Raw genomic sequence first — 26,499 nt, 5'->3', positions numbered from 1 at the left:
AGAAAAGTTTGTTAATAAGAAGTGTGAACAGCACATGCTAAAAAATAAAAACTCTCTTTTTATTACCATTCCATGTAGAAAAACCTACAATAGAAGACAGGCTAAGAAGGATTCAAACACCAAGGCCCTCATAAGTCTTATTCTCAGGAAATTTCAAAGTAAAGGTCTGCCAGAAGGAACCAAATGTTCTTTTGCTAATTCCGTGGAAGAGATATACTACAGATTGGTGACCCAGGATTAATGATAAATTATTCAGTTTAAAATCCAGCATAAATATATTACTGTAGTAAGTTATCTATGCTTAAAAAATCAGAAGTGGAAATTAGTGAAAATCCTGTTACCATTTTTTGTCTCATGATTTCTGACTCTCCATCCTACATCACCACAGTGAACCATTCACTACAGACATTAGGGATCTCAAATTGCACTGTTTTCTTTGCATATTCACAGATAGCAAGAGCAATGAATTGCTTCTAACCTAGAGAATACGAACATCACAAATTTCTTAATTTTTAGTGCTTATGATCAAATTCTTCAGTGGAGAGAAATTTTGTAAGAGTTTCTACCAAGGGAAGATGTAAGAAGAAAGAGTCAGGAAAACATGTCCCCTTTGATTTTGTCCTTCATTTTTTCCATGAGACTAACACCTCTTAAACTTGCCATCAAGCTGCATGCATAGTTTTCAGCCAGTATATACCTACCACAAAGGAAGATACAGCAAGTATTGGAGGTATGCATGATCCAAAGTTTTAAGAGTCATTAGATATCCCTGATCATATTCTGTAATTTTGTTTGACAAATTCTTAAACTGAGTTGAATTGGGGATACCAAATGCCCAAACAAATAATTGCTTCTTCCTTCTTTCTTAGCTTTAAGTCACCAAGTCTTAGAGGCTTAGTTAGTTCATAGCCACATTGATTAAGGTCCAAGAATCAGCCAAAATAGAAATCAATCTCACATAAACAGTTATTCTTACACCAAAGATGAGAAATACTAATATTCTTTAAAAATACTTACCATGCCATTTTTTTCCTCCTATGTACATGTTCTGAGCTAACTCAGGCCAGCTATAAAGAGAAGCTATTTGAAGGCATTTGTGGAGAGAGTCTCATCTACTTATAGTTTTTGAAAGTAGTAGTAGTAGGAATAAATTACTTCTTTTGGTTGTAAATGTAAGTTGCTATTACAGTATACTTATAAATTGTAAATTCAATGCTTTAAAATAAAAGTACTTTAAGCGATTAATCACAGAGCACTTTATTGATCTATAGCATCCAGCCAGGATTGTGGGGAGTGGTATAATCTCTCATCTACAAAGACTCATGTAACAGGATTACTCTCATGATGGAGGTGAGCTTTTTAAAAATAAATCATGGGTGGTCTATTATCTCTACATCAAACTAACATCAGAACTATTAACTTGTTCTTGTTGAACTTCTCTTATTAGATGAGATTTCTGTTTCTTACTGATGTGCCTGGGCTTGCTTTCATCAGCAGATTGGCTCAGCATATTTTACAGAAGCCTCACCCAAGATGCGAGGGTGATGTGGGGCGTAAGGTCCTTCTGAATGAAGCCCTTGTCCAGAGCCATGAGCTAATATTATTGAGTCCTTTTGTTCAATTTTTCTCTTTACCTCCATAAAGTTTCCTGACACAAATCAAAATCAGTGTAAGACTTCCATGATCACTTACTACCAGCTCTGTTGTTAAAGACACCAGGCCTAGGTTGGGTTCTGAAGATGATACTGAAATAAAATTTGGGAATCAGATTCTTGAAAGTTTTAACCATTTGCCCTTGAAGGCTTATTTAACTAAACCCTACCCAAAGCAAACTCCTGGATCACTTTTCCTTTTCCTTCACTTCTCCGGGACTTCAGTTATAACTTTCTTGCATAATTTCTGGGAATTTCCTAGATTCCTATAGTTTTCAAGAGCAAATTATATTATCCAAAGTATGAACAACAGTACTAGAAGTAAACTCAGAACTGATGAGTTTGGCTGTATATAAGGTCTAAATCTAAGCATCATTAAGGGATAAAAACTAATAGTTAAATATTCTTGGGAGAAAAAAGTGAATTGCTATAAACCAAGTTTGCTGGATCAGCTAAGATGTTTTCTTTCTGAGAGCATTTAGCTCTTCAGAGTACTCTTTTTAAAAATTGTTTTCTGTTCCTAAAGGGTTTTATGCCAAGAAAAATAAAAGTAAGTACCTCAAGTGGCAGAATTCTCAACAGAAACTATTTAGATAAAGGTTGTTTATCATCAGCTCTGCAAATTGGACAGCTATATCAGCCATTCAGAATAAGCCAATTCTATTCCTTATTCACTCATGCAGATAACAGGATGGATTTGAGAGATATTTGGGAGATACACTCTATAGGTTATCCTGATGGATTAATTAAGAATGGAATAATTGATTTCTTTGTGAAAATACATTATTCAATACAAGACATCAGCCAGTCTCAGCTAATTAATTACTGGGATGTTTCTACTAGTCTAGTACAATTAACCATTAAGTCAACTGTGAGGGCATCACAGTTGCAGGAGAAAAATAACTTGGCTTAACCTTAAACTGAATTACATATTAGACAAGTTATTCTCAAATCCCACAGAGAATAGTGTTTGTAGCTATTTTACCCCTACAGTTCACTCCTACATAATATAAACATTTTTCAAAGTTATCTGTCTTTTAAAATTCTTAACATTCTTTGTCTTAATGGCAGAGACACTAAAGCATTTGTTCAGAAGGAAAGATGTTAGAATTAATATGAAAGATAAATTAAGTTTATGAAAATCACACTATTCTGATGTTTTAGAGAAGGGATATTCAAAGTGAAAAATACATGGATTAGCTTTATTGCAGAAATGATAAAATTAGTGATTGGCTGCTTAAAGAAAATCTGTTGACATTCACATACTATCTTAGTGAAGAGAAAGTTCAAAATGTCATTTAAACAGATATTTGAAAGCATTAAGATGCTGACATAGCATAGTAGTTGGCCAAGATCAACCAAGGAATTGGTAGCTGTTGTTTATGTGGTTTGTGATGTCAACTGAACGATCTACAGAAACGTGTCCCCTCTCTCTCACAGGGCCGGGCAGAATCCCAGCAGGCAGACTGAACTCTCCAAGTCTTTTGGTCAAATTAGAGGTGTCAACATGCATGAGGTTTTTACTTAAGGATGTTTACTGAACATTTCTGTGGACTGGTTTTTGCTTCTGAAAGAAAATATAATTATTTTAATAATCTAGAGAGACTACTGTAAAGAAGTTGTAAAACAAATTATTATTAACATTTATCATTAGCCATGTTTATAGGAATTATTGTGGTGAAATTATGATGATAAATATAATCGGTATTTTTTTCTCAATTTTCAATATATTTTATTTTTGCCCCTAAAATGTTTTTGTTATTTTTATGTTTATTGGTGGTGATCTTGAGATGATTCTTTTTTTTCTAATTCAACCTATTTCTTTCTCCATTTGAGCTGTTGCCTAAAAAGCCTGGTTTTCCAGGAAGGTCATTTCTAGATGGCTTCGGCTAGAATAGACACTCTCAGAACCTAATGAGAGGCTATTCTGAAAGATATTAATATTGTCTACTAGCAACTAGTACACAAGTATTTGGATTTAGGGCTATATTAGCAAGGAATAATGTGCTATCTGTGATTCATTTTAAAAATAAAAAATAATAAAACAATGTTTCTTTATCTTTTGTCTTTTCCCTACTAATATTTTTTAATAACACTAACAAAAAATCGAATAAAATCTTAAAAAAATAAAGAGCTAGAGGAACCAATGCTCTTATACTGGTTATGACATGATTTTCCAGTAAAACTACATCTATCATTTCTTTATCTCCTGAGGAGGGATCAAGAAAATCATTAAGCAAGCTTTTTTTCTTGTGTGTATATATCCCACAAATTATAACCATGCCCAATATAAGCCTACTTTTTAACATAAATGTAATAAATAATATCCTTAAACTCATAAGCATTTGATATACTCATAAGCATTATGGTAAAGTATAGGAGGATGATTTTGGTTGAATACGAATTTTAGAGCAATTCTTAATTAATCAAAGGTTAAGTTTCTCTCTTTACAATTCTTTACACTGACTACATCTTCAGTCTAGGAGAGTTATAGAAATATATTTTTAAGGAAGAGAACATCGTACACTGAAAAAAACAGATACTGAAACAGAGATACTGAAAATTTTAGCATAGGAATTACTTGTATCTATTCATTTGTATACAAATGTGGCATCAGTTTTGTATATGAACCAATACATGTCATAAATTCTGAGTGATCCAACTAAAATGATGCTAAAGACAGAATTAGCTAAAATTAAGCATAACAATGAGGTAGTGCCCATAAAGGAAAAAAATTATCTCTAATACTCAATAAGGACCATGACCAAATGCCCCTTGACCAAATGGAAGTATAGGATGTGTGCGTTGGATGGAGAGTATCAGTAGAATCTTCTAGAAATAACTTCTTATATTCTGACAATAGCCAACTATATCCCTGAGATAAATCAGCTTCAGAGACTACCTCCACTCCCAAATTTAGTAAGGAGGACATCTTCTTACCACTCATCTCACCATCCTAAATCTCTTCATGTCCTAGTCTTAACACCATTGGGGAAACCATTTCTTCATCATCACTGAGCTGGTCAATCATCACTAGGGGACGCAAGCCCATCCTTTCTACTTTCTACTCAACACTGACAAAACTCTCATCTGGCCCTGTGCAAGAGTCACCAGAGGTCTAAAACTAAACACCCCATGAATTCTGCTCTTGAAAACATCTACAGGCATTTGTTTTGCACATAGTAGGCCTCTGTAAGTATTTTTGGAATGATTTCATAGTGATTTGCAACTTTTTGTCAGGCTCTATAGCTTGAACATACTCTGACAGTAGTATCTCATAATATGCAGTGGTTCACAGCGAGTGAAGAGATGGTGCACACCTCCAAAGGGGAATGTCAGAATCTTCATGAGGCACGTGTAGTTGAAAACATATCCTGAAACTCCTTCTCCACCCCCATTCCTATTCCAACGATGATTTTGGTAGGTCCCTTCTGAATGCGTTTTTCTTCCCTTATTGCGAGAATGCAGGCAGAATACGACAAATACTCCAACTGGAGTGTGAATAAGACAGCTGTGCTTACGTAACTAGGAGATGGGCTTCTTAAAGAAGGAATTTTAATGGAGTACTAGATAGGTAATATTTAATAAGCAAAATGGAGAAGTACATTTCATAAGTAAAGAACTAGGATAAAGGTAGAAAGAATATCCACTGACTCCCAGATGTAGAAGACAAATGTTTTAGGGTAGAGACATGTAACCCCAGGCAGAGATATTTTGCGGGCTGTTACTGTCAAGTAAGCTGATTCAGATTCAATCTGTACTTGGCTTTACCACTGTTTCCCTCCATGTCCCCAGCATTCATTTAAATTGCAAAGAGAACACTACTTTGACCTACCCATCTCTGTGAGCTGGAGATAAGCCATGTTGAATTTTTTAAAAATAAAGTAGCCTAGATAATGGTAATATGCTGCTAGAGTTGAAAACTATTATGTGATGACCTTCAGGAAATGGATGAATTAAATGAATAACACGCAAGCACTCACTCACTGTTCAAACTGCTTTTAAAGTTTTTCTAGTGTCTTTGGGACACCACTTAGAACTTTATAATTCTGACTTTCCAAATGTTCTATTTGGTCAAATGCATACTCCTGCTCTACTGTACTGGTGTTTACAATATTAGCGATAGAGATTAAATTAGAAATAGGAATAAAATGAATGTCTAATATTCAATTTAATTACTAATAATTTAAAATATGTGATTTAAAAATTGCTAGCTAGAGCCCATTTAAACTGTTAATTACAGTTTTGAAACATAGAGAGAAAATGAGAGTGAGCTCTAGTTTTTATCTTGGGAGGACTTTGCTTACCTCTGTTTGATTACTTGTCTCTTCTGAGATCTAAAAAGTACATGTATATTTTCTCAAAAAGATGCTTAGGATTCACAGTCCTGGTTGTTTAGGAGTTATAGTGTACAATGGATTATGTTTTACATGAAGAATTCTGATTGGTTAAAAAGATAGTGGAAAGGAATTACTGAAATATTTTATGAACAAATATTTATAAACATAACCTTTTAAAGTAATTCAATACAAAGTAATGTAGACATGTTTTCATTCTTTTCAAAAGATCTATTTTTATTTGCTCTAAGCAACAGATACGGAAGAGTTAGAAGCACTGCTGGGGCACAATAGGGATTTCTGGCAAACAGGAAAAAACATGTGCCCCGAAGTCCAGTGGGATCTGTGAGGTCAAGCGCAGGGACGCGTCACAGAGCGACAGAGGTCTCTGGGGGCAGAAGGTCTGCCGTGTGGCTGGTTTGGAATGTGATGCTTAGGCTGACAAGCATATTTATTTTTCCTCAGCAGCTTATCATCTCTCATTTCTAAAGGTGATTTGAAAATACTCAATAAGGAAGCCTAGTGCCCTACAAGTCAAAGTTTGAGAATAAACTTTTTGGGAAAAGAATTTGGGGAAAGACAGTTTGGGAAGCCACTCAGCCTTGTTTCCTGATGATGCCCATGGACATGGATCCAGGTTTTCCCCAGAGAGGCAAAGAAGGATAAAGGTAACATTCAGTTGGGGTTATTCCTTATTGTTCCAGAGTCAGCTTTTTCACACCCTGTGAAACCAAAAGAAAGAATCAGCTGGATTCAAACTGTGGAACTTTTCAAAAGGGACAAGAGAAACTGGGAGTCAGTGAGGGGAGTGCAAAACAATGGTTTCTTGCATTTGCTCTTGAAGTTCCTTAAATTAGATACTGAGTGGAAATGAGAGCAATTCACTATTAACACTATGTTATAGTGCTCAAGTTTTTAAACTGGCTTTTATGATCCTGCAAGTATTTTCTGGGATAAAATAGTTTAAGTCATTGAATTCATATACTTAACATGCCTTAAGATTGCCCTAGACCTAGGCACAAAACAGAGAAGTTTGTCTCATTTGTAATTCAGACTTCCTTATAATAAAAAATGTGTCTTTCTTTGCTCAGTTTCCCACTGAAATATTGTCTTCTGTTTTTCTTTGCTCAGTTTCCCACTGAAACGTTGTCTTTAAAACTATTAAGCACACTAAAAGACCTCAAAGAATGTAAAATTATGTATCCAATTTGTATCACAATTCAGTTAATTTTAAATCATTCAAATTAAAAGAAAAATGAACTTTAATCTTTTTTTCCCTGCTAAGTGGTTAAAATACTCGACAAATATTAACCAAATAATATTCTTTGATTTCTAACTTCTCTCCTAAAACAACTACACGTTGTTTGCCTTGTTGATGAGCTGATACTGTGAACTATTAACTAAGCTGGTTCTGTTCTCACTTGTTCACTGCCATGACCCATGTCCATTCAGACAAATAGACATAAATACGGTTATCAAAGTATCTGGAAACAAAAGCATATGTTCTTAGAATTCAGATTCAAAAGCCACGTCCCTGTATGGGAGGTGGAAGTTTTTGGAAAATAGTTAAGCTTTACCTTCCCAGCCATACCTCCAGAAGATATCTGGGTTTCTCATTTGTTGGCCAAAAGAAGAAAGAAGAAGAAGGGTAGCACTGAGATTGGAGGTGAGAAGGGTTTAACTACTTATTGTGCCAGTGGCAATTTCTTCACATATGATGGAACCAAAAGGAAGTTGGGGAGAGTAAAGAGTTGGAAGACTTAAAAGATACAATACAAAGACTGGAAGATACAGTTATAGCCTCTGAGATAGGACCATGAATTCTGCCTGTTCTGTCACATTTTGGTGTTATTTCCAAGTGGGGAACAGTGAAAGATTCCAGTGATAAATTCAGGGATCCAGGAGTGTAGGAGGCCTTTGTCATGTTCCCTAACCTGGAATTCTGAGAGTTGGAAGATGGATGTTCTCAGTGTGCAAGGATTAGAGCAGAGGCAGCTACGTGGAATGGCCAGGTAAGACAGGGTCTGGGAGAGCCCCACAGTTTTCAGTCAACCCCGGTGGCTTCCTGTGATGCAGAAGAGCAGCATGTTCTCTGGCCCTGAAAAGCATGATGAGAGAAAGGGAAGAAGCAGCAAAATGGAGATGGCACAGGGTTGGTGGTCTACAATGGTGGAAACAAGCGGTCAAGGGTCAGAGGCAGAAAGGGACAACAGCCAGAGGCAGATGGGGCGATATATGTTTAGGGAGACGAAAGAGAGAGCAGAAGTCCAAGGAGACACTTATCCCTAATCCTTAACAGCATATTAGTTCCTCGGGACTTTGATGGCATCTAAAGAAGAAGGAAAAAGAGGTCAAAAATCCTAAATTGAACAGCTTACTCTGATTCAGTTAAAACATTTGAATCATATGCTTACATTTTCTTCAAACATGTAACATGGGGGCTTTAGCTAGAAAATCACAGAAAAATAATGGAAGTTAAATTATTTGTGCTCTTGGTTTGTGGCTTAAGAAATTGGTATGTGTTACAAATACACTAGTTAAATGACTTAAATACTTAGTATTTGGACATATTTTTTTCTATCTCATGTTTTGTGTTAAAACCCAGAAAAATCCCTGTTGAAACACACAGTAGCTGTTTGCCTTATCATGGATAAATCTCAAAAACATGACGTTGAGCACAAAGCAATTCATAAAAAATGAATACTGCATGATTTCATTTACATCAAGTTTTAAAGCATACAAAACTAAAATATGTATTGTTTAAGGTTACACTAAGAGGAGTAACAGCCAAAAAATGAAAAAAGAAAGTGGAATAACCACATGAAATTAGTGATTAGATATGGGAGGGAAGAGAGAGAAAGAAATAATGAGAGAAGGACTTGGAAGGCATGGTAATATCCTTAGAAGGACTGTCGGGCACGGTAGCAGGTTTCTTGGCCTAGATGGTAGGTTTTCTCCCTCAACCCTTTTCTTCTTTATTTCCTTCCTTCTCTTTTTCTCCTTCTTTCTTTCAGCATATAAGTGTTTGAGTTCTTACTTTATGGCCCATTGTTTAAGGACTTCGGGATACATCAGGGATCAAAACAAACACCCTTGTTCTCATGAGCCTTATTTTTAATGTGGGAAGACAATAAAAATTAATCATAATGTCAATTACTTGCAAGCTAGGCAGTGAGGTATCATGAGAAGTAGTTGGTGGGCTGGATCAGAGGGCAAGGGAGGAACACGAGTGGAATTTGACATTTTTGCCAGAAAAGACCTCATTGGCAATGTGACAACTGAAGCTGGATTTGAAATCTCTTAAAGCAGGAAAATACCTGATGTGTTGAAGAAAAGAAAACAAAAGGGCAGTGTGGAATTTAGTGTAGCTGGAGTAGAGCAAGAGAGTGAGGGGAAAAGAAATGGTAACTGAATCAGCAAGATAAAGGAGGTGAGAGCAAATGTGGATCATATAAAGCTTTATGAGCAGCAGTATGTCTGTAAAAAGCTCCTGAGACCTGAATACACTTCAGGAATTTTATAAGCTGTTTGTTAAACCTAGTATGTCTTAAAAATATAATTATATAAACTCACAATTAAAATAAGTTCCATCAAAAACAAATTTGTACTTCTCACATGAACTCACTGTGGCAATAAATTCAGTCTGCTAACCCATGACTCCAGCACAAGTAAGCAGATGCCCTCAGGAGAGACTCTGGCTCCAAAGTTTCCTTATCTCTCTGAATTTCTGTTTTATCTTTCTTTGGATAGGTTCTGAGGGTATCAATTCCTTGCTGGCAATATTTTAGCCAGGATTTTTGTGTTTTTTTTTTACAATGAGATTTTTCTCTAAGTTTATCTAGTTCACCAATTGTGCTGAAAATAGAAACCAAGCAGGCAATTATAAAAATAAAGAAAAGAGGTTATTAGTTCTTTAATCAAAATGTGTGTACTCTACTTGGGAACTGTTGGATACCCCTTGGGAAATATATTTTCAAAATGCTCTGTGGTTTTAAATCGTTTAAAGTCTGGCTATCTGTGCTCAAACGTTGGTTCTACATTTTCTAACTGTAAGATTCAGTTATTACTAATCAATTCCAGAAAAGTAAATCGAGAACTTTAAACAGATCTAAAATTTACCGTCTGTGCACAACAAAATATTCAGGAGAGCACAGTGCCGGAAAGACTACAGAAAAGGAGCCATTGCTGTCCCTAAACCAATGCTGGCCAAGAGCTTCCCTTTACAAATTAATGATAAGTACGAGGTGATGGGTTGATGTTTGGGGTTCACTGTTGTTTAGTTAAAACTTTTTTAGAGAAGAGTGTATTTTTGTCATTTGGATTCTTTGGATTCATTAGAGAGAAATACTTCAACTCATGTTTTTCAAACTTTCTTGAAAGAGAGAAAGTACAATAAGAGGGGCCGGATGTGATGGGAAAAACCTTGGGTAAAGAATCAGAACAGTTAGCTTCTAGTGCTTAGAAGTTGTAGGATCCTCAATTTCCATGAGAGTAATAATTTCTACTTCAGAAGGTTGTTGTAGGAGGAAATAAGATAATATATGTAAAAAGCCTGGTGCATAGGAGGGTTTTCAGAAATCTTCCTTTCTTCCTTTCTTCCTTCCATTGGCTGAAAATCTAATGTATTTATTTGTTTTCCTTTCTGAACAAATATATTCAAAATGGAGTTCAAGTATTCATGCATCCATTCAAAACTACATTTAATAAATAATTTTAAAGCATCTACAGTATGCAAGGGACATGCTAGCTCTGAGAAAATAATGATAGTAAGATAGATATTGTTCCTATTTTCAAAGAGCTTATAGTCTAGTGATTTAAATCTTCCAGTGATTCAGAGTCAATATCTTGAGTATAATTTGTCCATATACAAGGGTAATTCTAATTACTTAAAGTCTCCAGTTAGATGGGTTTGACAAATGTTTTTATATGGTCATCTGGGTCTTATAATGTGTTCCGTTTTTTATCGAGTGACAAAAATGTAGTATTATTAAGACCTTCTGTAATGGCCAGAACTGGTTATTTAACTGCAGGGTCAATGCAAAATAAAATTGAGGCCCCTACCTCAAAAACTATGAAGAATTTCAAGGTGATGATAGTAGAGCATTCAGTCACAAGGCCATGAGTGTGGGAGCCTAAAGGAACACATGGGTTCTGCCCCCAGGAAGGCCATCATGACATCTGTATAGTGCTACCAATGCTTGGGAAATAGTTCCCTTTCCATTAAGATCACACTTCTGTGGCTGGGAAAATGTGAGTTAGAGAATCAGATGCAGACATCAGATAGGTATTTTATTTTCTGATAACAGAGGTGGGGAAATAATGTGACACTATCCAGAATTAACTGGCTGTTTAATTAGACAAATATTTACTGAGTGCCTCTTATATTCCCAGCACTGTGCTAGGAGCTGAGCACACACTGGAAAACACAGTAGACCATGTCCTGATTTTTGTGGACTGCCCATTCCCATGTGGAAGACAGATGATAAATAAGGAAAGGAATAAATAAATTATAGACTAATGACACCATTTTGAAGTGACTAAGCTGCACTATAATAGGGAAAAACAGGACAGACGACATTACGTCTGGTAGTCAAGGAAGGCCTCTTTGGGGGTGCGATATAATGAGTCATGAGAAATACATATGCTGTCATTAGATGACTGAATATATATTCCCCAGCTATATTTGGTCTTCATCCACAGTTCCTGAAGACACTGTAGGGCCTTACAGGTGAAATGGGTGTCTTGTCATGTTGATGAGAGACTTTTGGCCATTACAGAGGGTCTTAATGATACTACATAATTGTCACTCAATAAAAAACAACACGATATGAGACCCAGATGACCATATAAAACATTTGCCAAGGGCTGGGGCTGGAGGCTGAATCAGTCGATGGCCAGTGATTTAGTTAATCAGGAATATGCAGTGAAGCCCTCACAGAAACCCCTGAGAAGAGCTTATCACTCTCTTGGGCCCTGGTTCTCTGGCAGAGAGAGAGCTTCTGTGCTTGGAATCGGAACGCAGTTCACGTGCCACCAAGCCAGGCCCCTTCTCCACAAGGACAGAAGTTCCTTTGCTGGGGACCTTGCCCTCTGTATCTCTTCATCTGGCTTGCATCATTTATCAAACGGTATCCTTTATTATATTGGTAAATGTAAGCGTTTTCCTGAGTTCTGTGAGCCACTCTAGCAAATTAATTGACCTAAGGGGGAGGTCATGGGAACCTCCAGTCTGTAGCCAGTTGGTCAGAAGCACAGGGGACTGCCTTGTGCTTGCCACTTGCGTCTGAAGTGGGAGATGGAGGGCGGTCTTATACAACAAAGCCCTTGGGGACTCTGGTGCTGTCTCAGGGCAGGAAGACCCCTTCTCACCCTGTACACACACACACACACACACACACACACACACACATTGCATTTGGCTCTGGGAACCCAAAAGGAGTTGTACTGTCACTGCAGTGTACTATTGTTGTTGTATGAAAAAAACATGGGGGAGGGGCTCTGCATAACATGGGGTTTCAGGGCATTGCATTTGGACACAAGGGATGAATTCCTGCTCCTTTACTTAGTTGTGGGATTGGAAGCATATGTGTACTCTGTGTCAATTTTCTTATCTGTAAAATGGTAATAATAATAGTATATGCCTCATAAAATCTATGCTGGAATTAAAGGAGTTATTAAGTGCTCTGTTTTCCAAACTAAAAATAAAATCAGACCTGCCACCTAAGAAGGAATCAGCCTTGCGAAGATCTCCAAGAATTCCTGGCTCATGAGACAGTCATTGCAAAGGCCCTGGGGTATTTTCAGAACCTACCAGAAGGCCACTGTACAGAGAATATAAGAATGAAAGAGACAGGTCTATGGGAGGGGATTTGAATTTTTTCCAACTCATGAGTGAAACTTTCAGCCAAAGAATTAACTTTGTAAACTTAGTAAAAGTGGGGGAAAAAAAAAAAGGCACCCAAATCCCTGGCAATTACTGTGCAATATAAAAGCCATTTGCAAAGCCTAAAACCCAGGCTCAAAAGGACTTCTGAAATTAACAGGAGGTTATTATGTCGTGTAGCTTTGTCACCATGTTATTGTCCCTCCTTCATGTCCACTTGACCAGCATGCACTATCACATCCTTCTGCAATCCATGCAGCATAAATACAACAGACTTCCTTTCTCTTTAACAGATAAACCAACTTTCTTATGAATAATCAAAGGGTGACCAAATTCCAAATACCACCAAGGACGTACATACTTTATAAAAGAAGAAATCTAGGGGGAAAAAAATCCAAAATCTCAAAGGAGGAGTTAAGACAGAGACAGCAACAGGCTTCATAAGTAACTATACCTTGTGCAGCTAACTCTTTCCACCTCTCTTTGTTTTGCTGGATGATGTCCACCAGGTTGTTTTTGAAGCTCTTTAGGTCCACAGTTTCAAGGGAGTAGTCTGGGAAATAGGTTCCATCGTTCATGGGGCCTTTCATATTGGATAGTCTAAATGAATCAGCAGCATGTAAACCAATAACGGTGTTTAAGCTTACAGTAACAACCAAAGAAACCAGAAAATACCCAGGTCGGAATGTGGGATGGGGGAACAAAGCCTGAAACATTTTACAAACCAGCCAGAGAAGCAGCATGGTGGGGGCTCAGGCCGTTTTGAGCACATACCGGTGCTGCCTGCCTCCCTCCTTTCCTCCCCTCCCAGAGAAGGCCAGGACTCTGGCCGGGACTCCCTGGGTCTGTCAGGGATCCCAGAGTAGCGGGTCTGGAGCCCCTTCTATTACAGGGTGGCCAGGACTGATTAGAACAGCAGAAACTTGAGGTGAGCTGGCTTAGTCGAGTCCGTTAGTGAGCATCACTAAGGAGGTATCACAGCTCTGGAGCCCAAGATGGAGTAATGGCACCTGCCCCTTCATCCGCCACGTGATCGCCAAGCTATCCCGAATCTTTCTCGGGTACAACATTCCCTCAGTTTCCCCATTAGCACAACACTAAGGGAACCTGCAGGTGTGCTATTAGGAAAAGTGGCGTGTTCAGATGTGCAAGAATTTAGCTGATTATTCTGCAACCAGAACTTTTAATAATATATCTTAACAATTGATCAATGAAAAATGTCTAGTTTGAAATACTCTCAGTACATTGTATATAGTATGACATGGATTTTACTCGTATTCATATTATCTAAAAGACTATCTTTCTGGATATACAAGTGGGTTGTGTTTGGTTTGTTTGTAAGTAGACAGCACAACCAAGTATATCCAAGACACAATACATAGATCCACAGTGAAAATTCAAATAGTTTTTTTTCCCTGAGTATCTAATACTGAGTATCGAATACTGTTACAGTCCTGTATTTTGCAATGGACAAGTTATTTTCAAAGGCAGATGCAATATAACATACAGCCACCAGGTGGCAATACTACCTAATAATTCTTGTAAGAATTTTCTGCCTGTATGTAATCATAAATAAATATTAAATGACACAAAGATTTTTAAAAAAAGAAACGAAAATACCAAACCTGCTTGCCCCATAGGAAGAAGTTTCTGCTTTTGAGGCTTCCTCTATAAGAGGAATAATAATTTTCTCTGTTGAGTCTGTCAGAAGGGAAAATGTTGGCTCTACTATAAAATCAATGAAACCTAGAAGAGAAAAAAAAAGATAAATTTAAATGTTACAATTTTATCAGTAACAATTAAAAGTCTCTGATGCACTGATAGCAAGTATCAACTACCATACTGATTCAGTTTACTACTTGTAATTATTTTTGCTCTATTAACACAACCTTCAGAGGTAGTGTAACAGCTGTATAAAATAATCTTTCAGGCAGTGGAAGTGATACAATTTAAGCTTGCTGACTCAAGTATATTGGCTTTCCTATTTAATATTCAACCTTATACTACTGTTAACACTAAATTCAGATCTAACCAGAGTGAATATATTTTCTTCTATCAGTGAGAGGAGTCATTTTCTGTAAGGTCTTTCTCTCTTGCTCTTGTTGAATTTATTATTGACCAACAAGAAATAATATCTAAACTCCAAAGAAACTGAATAATTGAAGTTTTTTCTCCAGTCACAGGAAAGCAAGCATTTTTGTTTCCTCTTACTAATTTATCAGTCATAGCTTTCTGCCAGTACGTTAACGTTTAAGTTGCTGTTTATTATTCTCCTATGTAAAGTGTTAGTTCACAGTGTGGGCGTGTTCTGTCAAATCATCAAAGACACAGTAACAGCTCTGGGAGACAGCATTAACCCCACCAGTTTAAGATGCAGGGATTGAATAAAGATTTTTACATTTAAAGTACACATATCAAGACAGAAAGTGACACACAGAAAGAGTGGGGCACTTACCACCCAGCGTTTAGGTGGAGAAGGAGACAACCTATTCTAACCTCTGCACTCACTTCAACACTTCATAGTCCCAGGGGAGGTGTGGCACTGGAAATTGAGTGCTTTCTGCCTTAAACTCATCTGGGAGCTGTGGAATACCTTCTGAATATGGTATGGAGGAAGGCTTTTTTAGTGTTAGTGTCCCTGGAAATACCCACATTTGAAGAGTAGTAATTCACATTCCAAGGAACTGGATTAGTTATAATACGCATGAAGGCACATTTTAATTCAAACAAAACTTCAATAGTTTTGTGCTTTAATAGATGCCTTTGTTAGGAATGTTAGGTAGAAAAATAGACATGACCAGCTAGGGAAGGGGAAGATCAAGTTCAAGGAAAAAAACTGCCCAAACTCTGCCCAGGTTGGGGGTCCCAGTGAAGACAACAAAGGCTTTGCAGGGAGATAACTTCTTTGCCTATTGGGACCAAGCTAAACTGGTCCCACTCTGATCCCAGAGTGGGTGTGATCAAACAAAACTAAGGACTGCCCAAACCACAACTTGTCATAATCCCATTAAAATTGCGGTTCCTGCTCCCACCCCCCCTCCCTCCAACCCCACCCCCATAAGCTTCTTTTGTGCATTTTGGAAAAAAGACATGCACACCAAGAGGAATGGGTGTATAACTAGAGCTGTCAATCAAATAACCTCACCCTGTCAATCAAAGAAGTGCTTCCCAGCTAGGTGGTGATGAATAGACCATCTCCTAAAACTTTGCGGCCTTTGTCTACCTTGACTCTGGCCTGTTCCTCCCTTAGAGTGCATTCAAATAAAACTGCCTTTGTTTGCCTTGATTCTGGCTCTACTCCTCCTTTGGAGTGTGTTCAAATAAACTCACTCTGCTTCCCTATTGTATCTCTGCCCTTCAATTCTTTGTTGCTGCAGGACAAGAACCAAGGAGAACAAACTCAACCAGTAATACCTTCAAGTCAAAGCAATGTTAACTAGCTACCCAGGGTGCTATTTCAAGTTCTGTCTATGGTTTTAAATGCCTGGGATATGGGGACTGTCAAATGAGGTGTTAGCCCTTTTAACATGGCAGCAATTTATATAATAGCAACAAGCCTCAGAAACTTCCATTTTTCCCAGCTGGCTTGAGGAGGTCCTCAGCCTGTTCCATTCAGTCATCTGTGTTATGGTAGTTAGAAAAACAGCTTATTGGAAGTGAGTGGAAAGCAGGAAAGGCAAAAGCAAGCTTTTGGACAGCTGAACTCTGCTTTGTAGGAGGTGGTATCTGATCAGGTAGAAAGGTAAGGAGGCTGTCATTTTGTGTATTGAGCTTATGGACCAGTAATGAAGATGCTGGCCTAGGGAATAACTATTACAAATATTCAAATTATGCAGCATAGCAGTATTATGATTAAAAATGGGCTGGACAATACAAATACAAGTGAAAAGAGTGAATATGGCTGGGAGCAATATCATTTTCTAAATTTTCTATTGTTGGCTTATCTACTCATCAGTTTTTTTTCCAAAACAATATGAGCTAGTGTATTAAACATATTATGCAAACTTAGTGATAACAGAGGAGATATATTAATATTTTCATGCATTGTCCTATATACAGAGGAATGCATAATACAATAATTAGCAATGAAACAACAAAAATGTTATCTTTTACACAAGTAGAAAGTCCTCTATATTGTAAAAGTGTTACAGATAGAATCATAATTACATTTACTAATATTGGTTTATAGAATTAGTTTTGTGAGAATGTTTCAAAATATTATTTAACACCATATAGAACAGTTTAAAGATCCCGATTATTGTGAATAAGTAAGATTTTCATGGATGTCACCTCTCTGAACAATACGGTGTATCCATTTGAAAACTGTCAATTACACAATCACTCTCCACGACCACCAGCTGTATTACCTATTTGTGACTGGGCCACCAATGTCGACTTCCGATCACAAAGTGGGGAAAACGGAAGCCCTAATTCAGCTTCTTTATCTCCCTGTGGAAAGGAAAGCTCATTAGTACAGACTTGGGTTGGAGGAGCTCAGGTGAAGAGCAGCCCAGATACAAAGCCTAGAAAAGCTGTACCTTTCATTTCTTAATTGGCACTGCATATTTATTTCTTTACAAAACCAAAAACTATAGCCCAATTGTATATAATTTTATTTGGATGGTCTCCTTTTGGGTCCACATTGCAGAAGGAAGAGCCATGCACACTTTCAGTGCTTGGAGACTCTGCTTTGGTATTGCAGCCGGAGGGACAGAGGGCAGGCTGCCCCAGGTGTGCCACCGGGACACGCACATTATTTCAGAATTGAGAACAAAGCAAGTTCCAAGCGACTCAGAAAGAAACTTTGACCCTCCTAGTCCCACACAAAACTGCATACCTTAGATAGCTATGTTACAATGTAAACTAGGTGTGGTGGACAGGGAGGGATGTGGCTAAGTTTGTTGAAATTCCTCTCTGTGCCCCCTAATTGTTTCACCAAGTATTTCATTTATAAAACATTTACTCTTTTCATATTCCTGTGAATTATTTCCTTTTCCTTTGAAGTCTCAGATCCCTACCCCCTTTTCCCTGGCTCAGGATCGCATATGTACCTTATTCTCCCCGACTGTCTTTGGAACCCATGTTATAGCTTCCCCACATAAAAGTAATTAAACTTTGTTTTTTTCTCCTGTTAATTTGTCTCATGTCAATTTGATTCTTAGACCAGCTAGAAGAACCTTGAGGGGTAAAGGAAATTTCTTGCTCCCCAACACAACCCCTTGATTATAAAGACAAACCTTTGCTCTCTGGAATTTTCTGAAGTCACCATAAATGTCATCTCAGTGTGTTATTTGGCATTTAATTAACAATCCAACTCATGTATTTTTCTGCTTTTTTTCTTCCCCATGCCAAATACATCAGCAGATCTTCAATATCAAGACTATGATTAGACTGCTTTTTGAAATTAAAAGTATATGAGCATTGTGAAACATCTTTCTCCATATGAACCAATTTTAATTGAATCTCTCACAGCAAGTTATGAAGAATATCCTCAACATTCTTACATTCTGTATGCATAATTTTATTTTAATGTATTCTTCCCTGAGAAAATTGAAATGTCGCCGATTTTTTATTATTTGATCTTATCTATCGTAGATTGAGCACATATGCTAAAGAATTCCATTTATGTTTGGGTGTAACATCATAAGTGCTAATTAGATTTTCATCTCCTAAAATAAAGGCTGCTCTGGGCAAAACTGCATCATCACAAGGTTTATCAGACCTTGGTGCTTTTCTTTGCATTCAAGGGGTTGTGCTTATAAAAGAAACTGGAGAGGGGATACTTCACTTGCTCCCCTTCAGTTATCTGGCTATTTGAAAGAATGCTTTGGGCTCTATTTTCTCCTCAGCTATTGGTTGTATACCTTCATGGGGTACACTGGGCTCGCGTAAGATGACAGCTCAGGACCCGTGCTCAGGGTTTGAAATCAGGAGACAAAAGGGCAGGGCCTTCACTTTTGCTTTGTTGAGGAATCTGTGTAACATGCAACTTCTGTCTGAGGACATCAGCACTTCTGTTTATTCTGTTTCCCCAACATCTTTTCATCATAATCTTTACATCATGTCAGTGTGTTTTATTGGCTTTAAAGTTTTTATTGACAATGTTTTCTGGTGCATTCCTTCTACACCATGCCTCTGATTATAAGGTGCAGTAAGACTGAAATCAGAATTGTTTGGGACAACTCTAGATATGGTCATCAAAGAAGTGTTTTACCATGTCACAACTTGGAGAAAATAAGGAGGAGACTTTCTGTGACTTCCCCCAGCACCTGTCCTTGTTCCCCTAGGGAGTAACAATATTCATTAAGAATTAATTTTTATACCTGGCTTAAGGGACCGTTGGAAGGGCATTATGAGTGCCTTAGAGCTACAGGACACAGAGTTGAATCACTGCTGTTCAATAGTCTATCTCTGTTAATGCACACATATCACAGCCCTGGCTGAACTGAATTCTCATCTGTTACCTAACTTGGTAATTTTGGTTGTCATCAAATGTACTCATTTTAGGAGCAAAGTCTCCCTAATAGGATTATCTAAGATTATTTATGTGAAGCCTAAGGACAGTGCCTAATATTTAATAAATAGTTAAATGTTGGCTAATAAGAACCATAATTCATAATAGCAAAAACAGAGAGCTGTGCAAATTTAAGGTATTTATCATGTCTAATGCATAGCTTGGATGGTGTTAAACCACAGGAGAAAGGATCAGTGCATAATTTAATATGTAATAGAGTGACACTGGCTCTTTTCTCCTCTCTTTTCTAGCAAGGAATTGACATGACAGGAATTTCACTTTTGAAAGATTAATTTGTCAGCAGTGTGGGGATGGTTTGAAGTGAATTAAGGATGACTCTTGAGCTTCAAACCTGAATGAAAAGGAGTCTTTGTTGACACTAATAGAAATAAGACAACCTGGATGAGGGCTACATTTGAAGACTATTATGGACTTAATTTTTAACTTGTTGAGAATAAGGTATAAGAATAATATCATTAATAATTTATGTTAAAATATAAATAATAATATTGTTAAACTAGAAATGGATTTACTCATAGACTTCAAAGGAAATGCAATATTGAGGATATTTATTGGATATATGCAGATACAACTGATTGATTTTATTGGTCAAGGAACTGCTGTCTGATATATTAATGGAGGTGTTTTTATACTGTGTAAGTCCTTGGACCTAAAAATGATCATTTGGGCCTGAAAAAGGCACTATGATGATTTATATTCCATGAGCTAAATTTTATAGACTGCTGGATGGTGGTAACATTTTCATATGGGATTTAGGCATTTGACAGACACATGCAGGGTTGACCTTACAGATGGACTGAGAAATTTTATTTGCTTCTTCAATTCCACAATTGATTTAGAATATTAAATTTCCATTGCTAAAGCACACTGAATGCTAAAGTGCATTCATTATTTAGTTTATATATTATTTCAAAGTATTATTTATTTTTTAGGGTGAATAAAGGCCATGAGGGCAGGATTAGCAGAGAGCTCTATAGCCAGACTATCAGGGCACCAGAAATCCAATGGGACAAGGGGGTACTACTGAGGGAGAGGGAAAGATACGTAAAGAGAAAGTTAGGATCCCTCAGCACAAATTTGACAAACCACAATTTTCCTTGTCCGGTCCTCAAATACTTTCCATCAAGATGAAATAAAGGGTCAAAAAGGCAAACATTCTGTAAAATCAACTAGTTTTTCTCAGAGGTTGTGCTTTCATTTGAGGGTGCAGCCTTTAGGAGGCCAAAAATATACTTTCAGAAATCAGAAAAGTAATACGCATTATTATACACACTATGTTCTGGTTTATTGATTTCTACATGTGAGTGGAATTACAGGGCCCGAAGGCCCTAAACTCAGGTTTGCCCCTGGATCTCTGCACCTGCTCTAGGGGATGAGCCTGCAGGCGGGCAGGCGGGCAGGCGGAGAATGGCCATGGCAGCCTGATGTGCTCAAGTGCCACAGCTGATGCCTGTCTGCGATTCTCTTGGCAGTTGTGCAAGTTTCTTCTTCGAAGGCCCATGATAAAGACCTAATAATTGTTGTTATGCTTTCCTAACAGTGTGAAATGTTCTGACAGCTGTCAGCCAGGTATCAAATTCAGTGACTTAAGGGTACATTTTTTCTTTTTTGCATTTACTCTGAAGCCAAAAGGGTTTCTATAGCTTTTAAAAAAGCAAAGAAGATAAGAAAGGGTGAAGTACAGAAATGTTGGGAAACCTTTTACAATGAAACCAAAGTGTTAATCACAGAAGCAGCACTGACAGCAAACATGTGGGAAGCTGCTGGCCACAGGCTCAGGCCAACCACAGGCCAAGGCAGGGCCGGACAGGCCTCTCTCTCTGTAGGGGAATGTAGCTGGGGGCGGGGGAGGTGCTGTGGTTCCGTCCTCTGCGGACACCTCATTTAAGGGATTTAGGCCATCTAATTTCCTTCCTTCATTCCTTCTGAAAATGGCTCTCCTAAATTCTAAGAAAGCTACCCAAACTGCTTAAATATTTAATGATTATTAAAGCTAACACATTTACTTTAGTCCAAATTTATGATATGGTATAATTGTATTTTTGTGAACATTATAAATATTTTGTAGAACATTTGTACCTCTTGTAAAATTGATGTTTACAAAAACTTGCCTCCATGCCTCTTAAAGCTACAACCTTTGGTTTTTAAATTGTAAGTTATTATTCTGGCTCTTATCTACAATTCTTTACATTTAAGAAAACTTTTCAGTTGTATCTCTGAATTTTTTATGTCAGATCCTTAGCTAAGAATGTACTAGCTAAATACATTTTTATTACTATGGGAAATGCAATTTACTTTGTAATAACACACTCTGTACTACTTGTAGCAATGCTGAAGAAAATACAGGAGACTGACTGTAAACAATTAAGAATAAATAATCATATGACCGCCCCTTCCAAATAGCTTTCATTTCCCTTGTTCCCTTGTTTCTCCTTGGCTGACAAGCTAGTGCTTAGAGATAAATGTAGATTTTACATAAATGTTAATTTCTTTCATATGTCACAAACAACTAGTTGAAAAAGGGAAAAATTCAGATAATTATTTGGTTCATATAGTATGAAGTATGAGTAAATTATAATGTCAGTGGCTATTTTTTTAACTTAATTATATTAACTTCTTGCTACCTTGCCTACCTAGTCCATTCAAGAAGAGAATAAGAAGCAAAAACCTGTCTTCCATTATTAATGGTTATTTCCTTAGCTGATACCTCCATCTCTAATCTCTCAGTACACCAGTCATAGGAGAAATGAATGAAGCATCTTCCAAGTCCACCCATGACAGTCAGAGGGCAGTGGCAACTGAGTTGACCTGCACAAACACTCAAAGAGATAGCATTAAATGTACTGATGAATATCACAAGCATGCTGTGAAACATGTCTTGGAGATGAAGATCTGCTTTACCTCTACGATCATCTGCTTCTTCAAGAGTCAGAAATAAAAGTTTCTCTAGAGTTCAGATTTGGGATACAATTTTGATTTCTCTGGCTACAGTTTTCCGTAGCTTGGGAAGGTACACCTAAAGTAGTTACCCCAAGGAAAGGGGTAACATTGTTGAGATTTTTATACATGATACGATACATTGGTCTACATTGGTTTGTCCCCGGATACACATTGTTTTAAAAATTCTCAATGTCTATATAAACCCTTTTCAGATAAAAATGAACTTGGTAGACAAATTATTAAGAAACTGGCTTAGAAGTCACACATCCCAAAATTTCTCTGGGTTTTTTTGAAATATTAACTCATATATATGTACATGTACATATATACACCCACATATGTATGTGTGTATTTATATGTGCACAGGCACACAAATTTTCTTGTTGCTCTTGAAGTTCTAAAAATCAGCTCTTTCTTTGAGTATTTTTTCTGAATTTTGGAATTTATATCCAGTCTCTAAACCTATTGAATGAATTGCAAGTCTACCACTATATGGCGCAGAACAAAAGGAAGAATACTTCTCCTAATTGGCTACTTCTTAAACTTCATGGTTGTGTTGGGAATATATTTTTAAAATTGTGCCCAGATCCTTCAAAGTTTGACTTTAAATGACTATCAAATAATAAAATATCAATGGATCTCTGATACTTTGCCTTGGAAAAATATAAAGCTTAAAATGGCTGGGAGGGTAATAATACCAATTCTTCATATTTGTATTATCTCTATAGCATGGAAAGACCTCTTCCATTCATTCTATCATTTTGTTCCTCACAAGCATCCTGGAGAGGAAGCAAAATCGGGTTATAGGTAAGAAGGTGAAGATTCATCAGCAGTGTGCCAGGAAAGATGGAAAGCTAGGGCTTACCCTTGGGTTATCTGAAGCCGAGTCCAAATATCTGTTGCCTGTATTATTAGGCTTCTTATGTTTGCCCAATATACATAAAATATTTTAACAAAAACACAAAATGCTTACATTTATACTGCATCTAAGGGCAATGATGAGCTCTTGGCAGACCTAACCTAATTTGCCTTAAATTCTCTAGAAGAGAAAACGGATCACATGGCACAATATTCAGATTCTTAGTACATTTGGAAGGGATGAAGGAATATAGTTTCAAATTGCTTCATAAAAGTGCTATTTTGACCCTCTAAGATGAAAACCCCAGTTACCTTGGCTAGATGCATAGCAAGAATGGCTCTATCGGCACTGTGGGTTCTAAAGAGTTATGTTTTCACAGGTAGTTATGTGAAGATGAGCAAGAATAAAAAAACATGGAAGCACCATTGCAGTCCTGTGTATTTCTAGGGCATCTGCATAGATACACAGATCCAGTTAAATAACTCAGGTGACATACATTCAAAGCAGAGCATGTACCAAGGAGTTTTAGATTCATTGCTGTATCCACCCAAAGGGCCAAAATATGTGGTATGCCAAGAATAAGTATGGGTAAGAGAGATTCATTTAGTTAATTAAATACATGCAAACATTTTACCTTTTAGAGTCAATGACATATTTTAGCATAAAAGTCTCATTAAGATAAACTTGTTTTGCTTGTAAAACATGTTTGTGGACATGACAGTACAAACTCTCTTGTTTTGACGTTAACTTCATGTTCTCCTGTTTTGCTATATATGTTTATGAAGGGGATTTGAAAGTCATTTACTATAAAAAATCCAGAGGCTGAGAAATATAAGATTCCATTAATAAATGCTCAAGTCCTAAATCAATTTATTTTGATTCGAGAGGATTTTTGTTGAAGAGGCAATGATTACCAAGATAGTTTGGTTTTTATATTGGCCCACATTATCATGTATGCTTTATTCTCCATTGGGCTGTAAGTACCTTGCCCTACATGTTAAGGTCATTCAAGCAAAGGCTGTGATTTTGAACATTTTGGAGTGACACAAATGCCTATCATTGCTCACCAAGAGTCCTGCCAACAAACAAAAGAGAACAAACACCTGACACCTCCTTTATCTAAGTAACGTGATCTGAAAAATGCTTGCAGATCACAAAAACATGGCAAGGGTCATGACACTCTACCTATTCCAAGACCTGACCTTTCATGTTGGGTGTATTTTAATCTCTAATATTCAGATATGTGAGTCACTGTTTCCCAGACACTGAGAATGACAGAGGAGCTAAGGAGCCTTATGGAACAATTTGCTTCTACCATGAAATTCATACACCAAAAATCATTGCCTGCTGGGAGCTTCATTATTAATATTAGTCACCTTTACAGAAAATTCAAGAATAAGGTGGTGAAGTTAAAAAATATCTAGACTCAATTTCTTTGAATTCATTACTCTCATGATTCTGTCAGGTTTTTTTGTTTGATTTCAAATCAACAAAAGGGATAACCCAAGTCATTATTTGGAGATCTAATAGTAGTTTTCAAGAGTTTCTGATATTTATTAGATAACTTTTTTAATAGCAATTTTTTTAGCTTTAAATCATTCATGAAGCACCTTTATTTGATACATTGTTTTTTTTAATCAAGGGAAAACTTATGTACAAATCTTACATATAAATTATAAACACATTTGTGTAACTAACCCCAATTAAGATATGAAACATTTCCATCACTCCAAGAAGTACTCTTAACCTCTTGCAGTGAATCCCACCCCATAGAGGCACCCACAATTTTTGCTATTGTCATTGTTCTATTTCACTGATTTCTGCTTTTATATTTATTACCTCCTTGTATCAACTTATTTTGCTTTAATTTTCTTAACTTCTCCTAGCTTATTTAGGTGGAAACAGATAACTGATTAATGCTTTTGTTTTTTTCTAATAATGAGCTTTTAAAGCTATAAAATTTCCTCAAGCATTGCTTTAGCTACATCTCACACATTTTCTTATGTTGTGTTGTCAAGATCATTCAATTTAAAACATTTAACTCTGCTTAACCTGAGCCAAGTCATTTTATCTTTTCATGTTTCTGTTTTTTTCATCTCTAATATGAGAAGGTTATTCTTAAAGCTCACTAAGGTCTCTTTAGATTTACCATTTTCTGATTAGCAATGGGATGAGTATATGAAATCATAACTTTTGATTGCCCATAATGCAATTGGCCTATAGAACTGGACAGATTTTAACATTTAGCTTTTTTTTTTTGTAAGCACAAAATGCATTAAAATTTTTTTGAAACTAATTTTAGTATGAAAATACTTGGAATTAGAAGATGTTATTCAGTAACTTTCTCTAGGACTATGCAATGCTATTTCAAAGTGAAACCATATATCATATCCATTGACAATGGGAGACAGAAACCAGAGTTATCTAAATATAGTAATATATTTAGTCTTTATGTCTTCAGAATAAGCATAAAATCAGTGAGGAAACATTAAAAATAAAGAATACTAACATACCAAATAGTCTGAAAATACAGAACTAAATGAGAGAAGACTTTGTTATGCTAACTATTGTGTGTGACTCACTTGGTAGACCCCTAGATACCTTCAGGATCAGGGCTGGACACTAGAAAGATCAACCACATGATTAGAAGATTAGAACTTTGGGCCAGCCTGACCTCTTAGAGGGGAGAGGAGCCACAGGTTGAGTCCAATCACATGGCCAATGATTTAATTAGCCAAGCCTATGCACTAAAACTGCTATATAAACTCTGGACACTAAAGCTCAGTGACGCTTCCTGGTTGGCGACCACCCTGATACGTGTCAGGAAGGTAATACACCCTAACTCTGTGAGGACAGAGCTTGGAAGCTCCGTGTCTGGGACCCTTTCAGACCTTGCTCTATGCACATCTTCATTAGGCAGTTCCTCAGTTATATTCTTAAGAAAACTGTAATATATGTTTAGCACTTTCTTGAGTTCTTTGAATCATTCTAGCAATTTTCAATCCCAAGAAGGGTCATGGGAACCCTTGAATTTGTCCAGTGGTCAGAAGTACTGGGGTCCCAGTTGGGGCTGGCATCTGAAGTGGAGCCAGTCTTGTGGAAGACTGAACCCTTAACTTATGGGATCTAAGGCTAACTCTGGCATCACGATTGTATTGTAGTACCCCAGGTGGGAGTAGAAACAGAAAAAAAGGGTAGAGGAAAAACATGTTTACTTGAGGTAGAGACCACTGGCTATTCCCCATATTCATGCTTTTTTTTCACATAACAGTAATTTTCATTAGGCACATGTT

General features: G+C 37.0%; 1 protein-coding gene and 1 long non-coding RNA gene across 8 annotated transcripts in view; one reads left to right on the top strand and one right to left on the bottom strand.

The window, feature by feature from the left end:
• Positions 1–26,499, bottom strand: part of PDE1A (phosphodiesterase 1A) — a 346,655-nt gene that overhangs the window by 12,916 nt on the left and 307,240 nt on the right. For 6 of the 7 annotated variants that reach the window (XM_036879374.2, XM_036879377.2, XM_057503823.1 and 3 more), the window contains 3 exons: positions 17,240–17,321; positions 14,498–14,618; positions 13,327–13,472 (listed from right to left, as the gene is read on the bottom strand). In XM_036879374.2, coding sequence (XP_036735269.2) covers positions 13,327–13,472; positions 14,498–14,618; positions 17,240–17,321 — 349 coding nt within the window. Of the gene's footprint in view, positions 1–6,199; positions 6,712–13,326; positions 13,473–14,497; positions 14,619–17,239; positions 17,322–26,499 lie in introns of those variants that run through there. The other variant, XM_036879378.2, reaches the window with a different exon arrangement.
• On the top strand, positions 6,718–8,552 carry LOC118909168 (uncharacterized). The gene is made up of 2 exons (XR_005023520.2): positions 6,718–7,079; positions 7,121–8,552. It is a non-coding gene; the product is annotated as an uncharacterized LOC118909168 (long non-coding RNA).

The sequence above is a fragment of the Manis pentadactyla genome, chromosome 6 (assembly GCF_030020395.1).
Source record: "Manis pentadactyla isolate mManPen7 chromosome 6, mManPen7.hap1, whole genome shotgun sequence".
Classification (NCBI taxonomy): Eukaryota; Metazoa; Chordata; class Mammalia; order Pholidota; family Manidae; genus Manis; species Manis pentadactyla.
The sequence above is the reverse complement of the archived record's forward strand: the minus strand, read 5'-3'. Positions and strand labels throughout refer to the sequence as shown.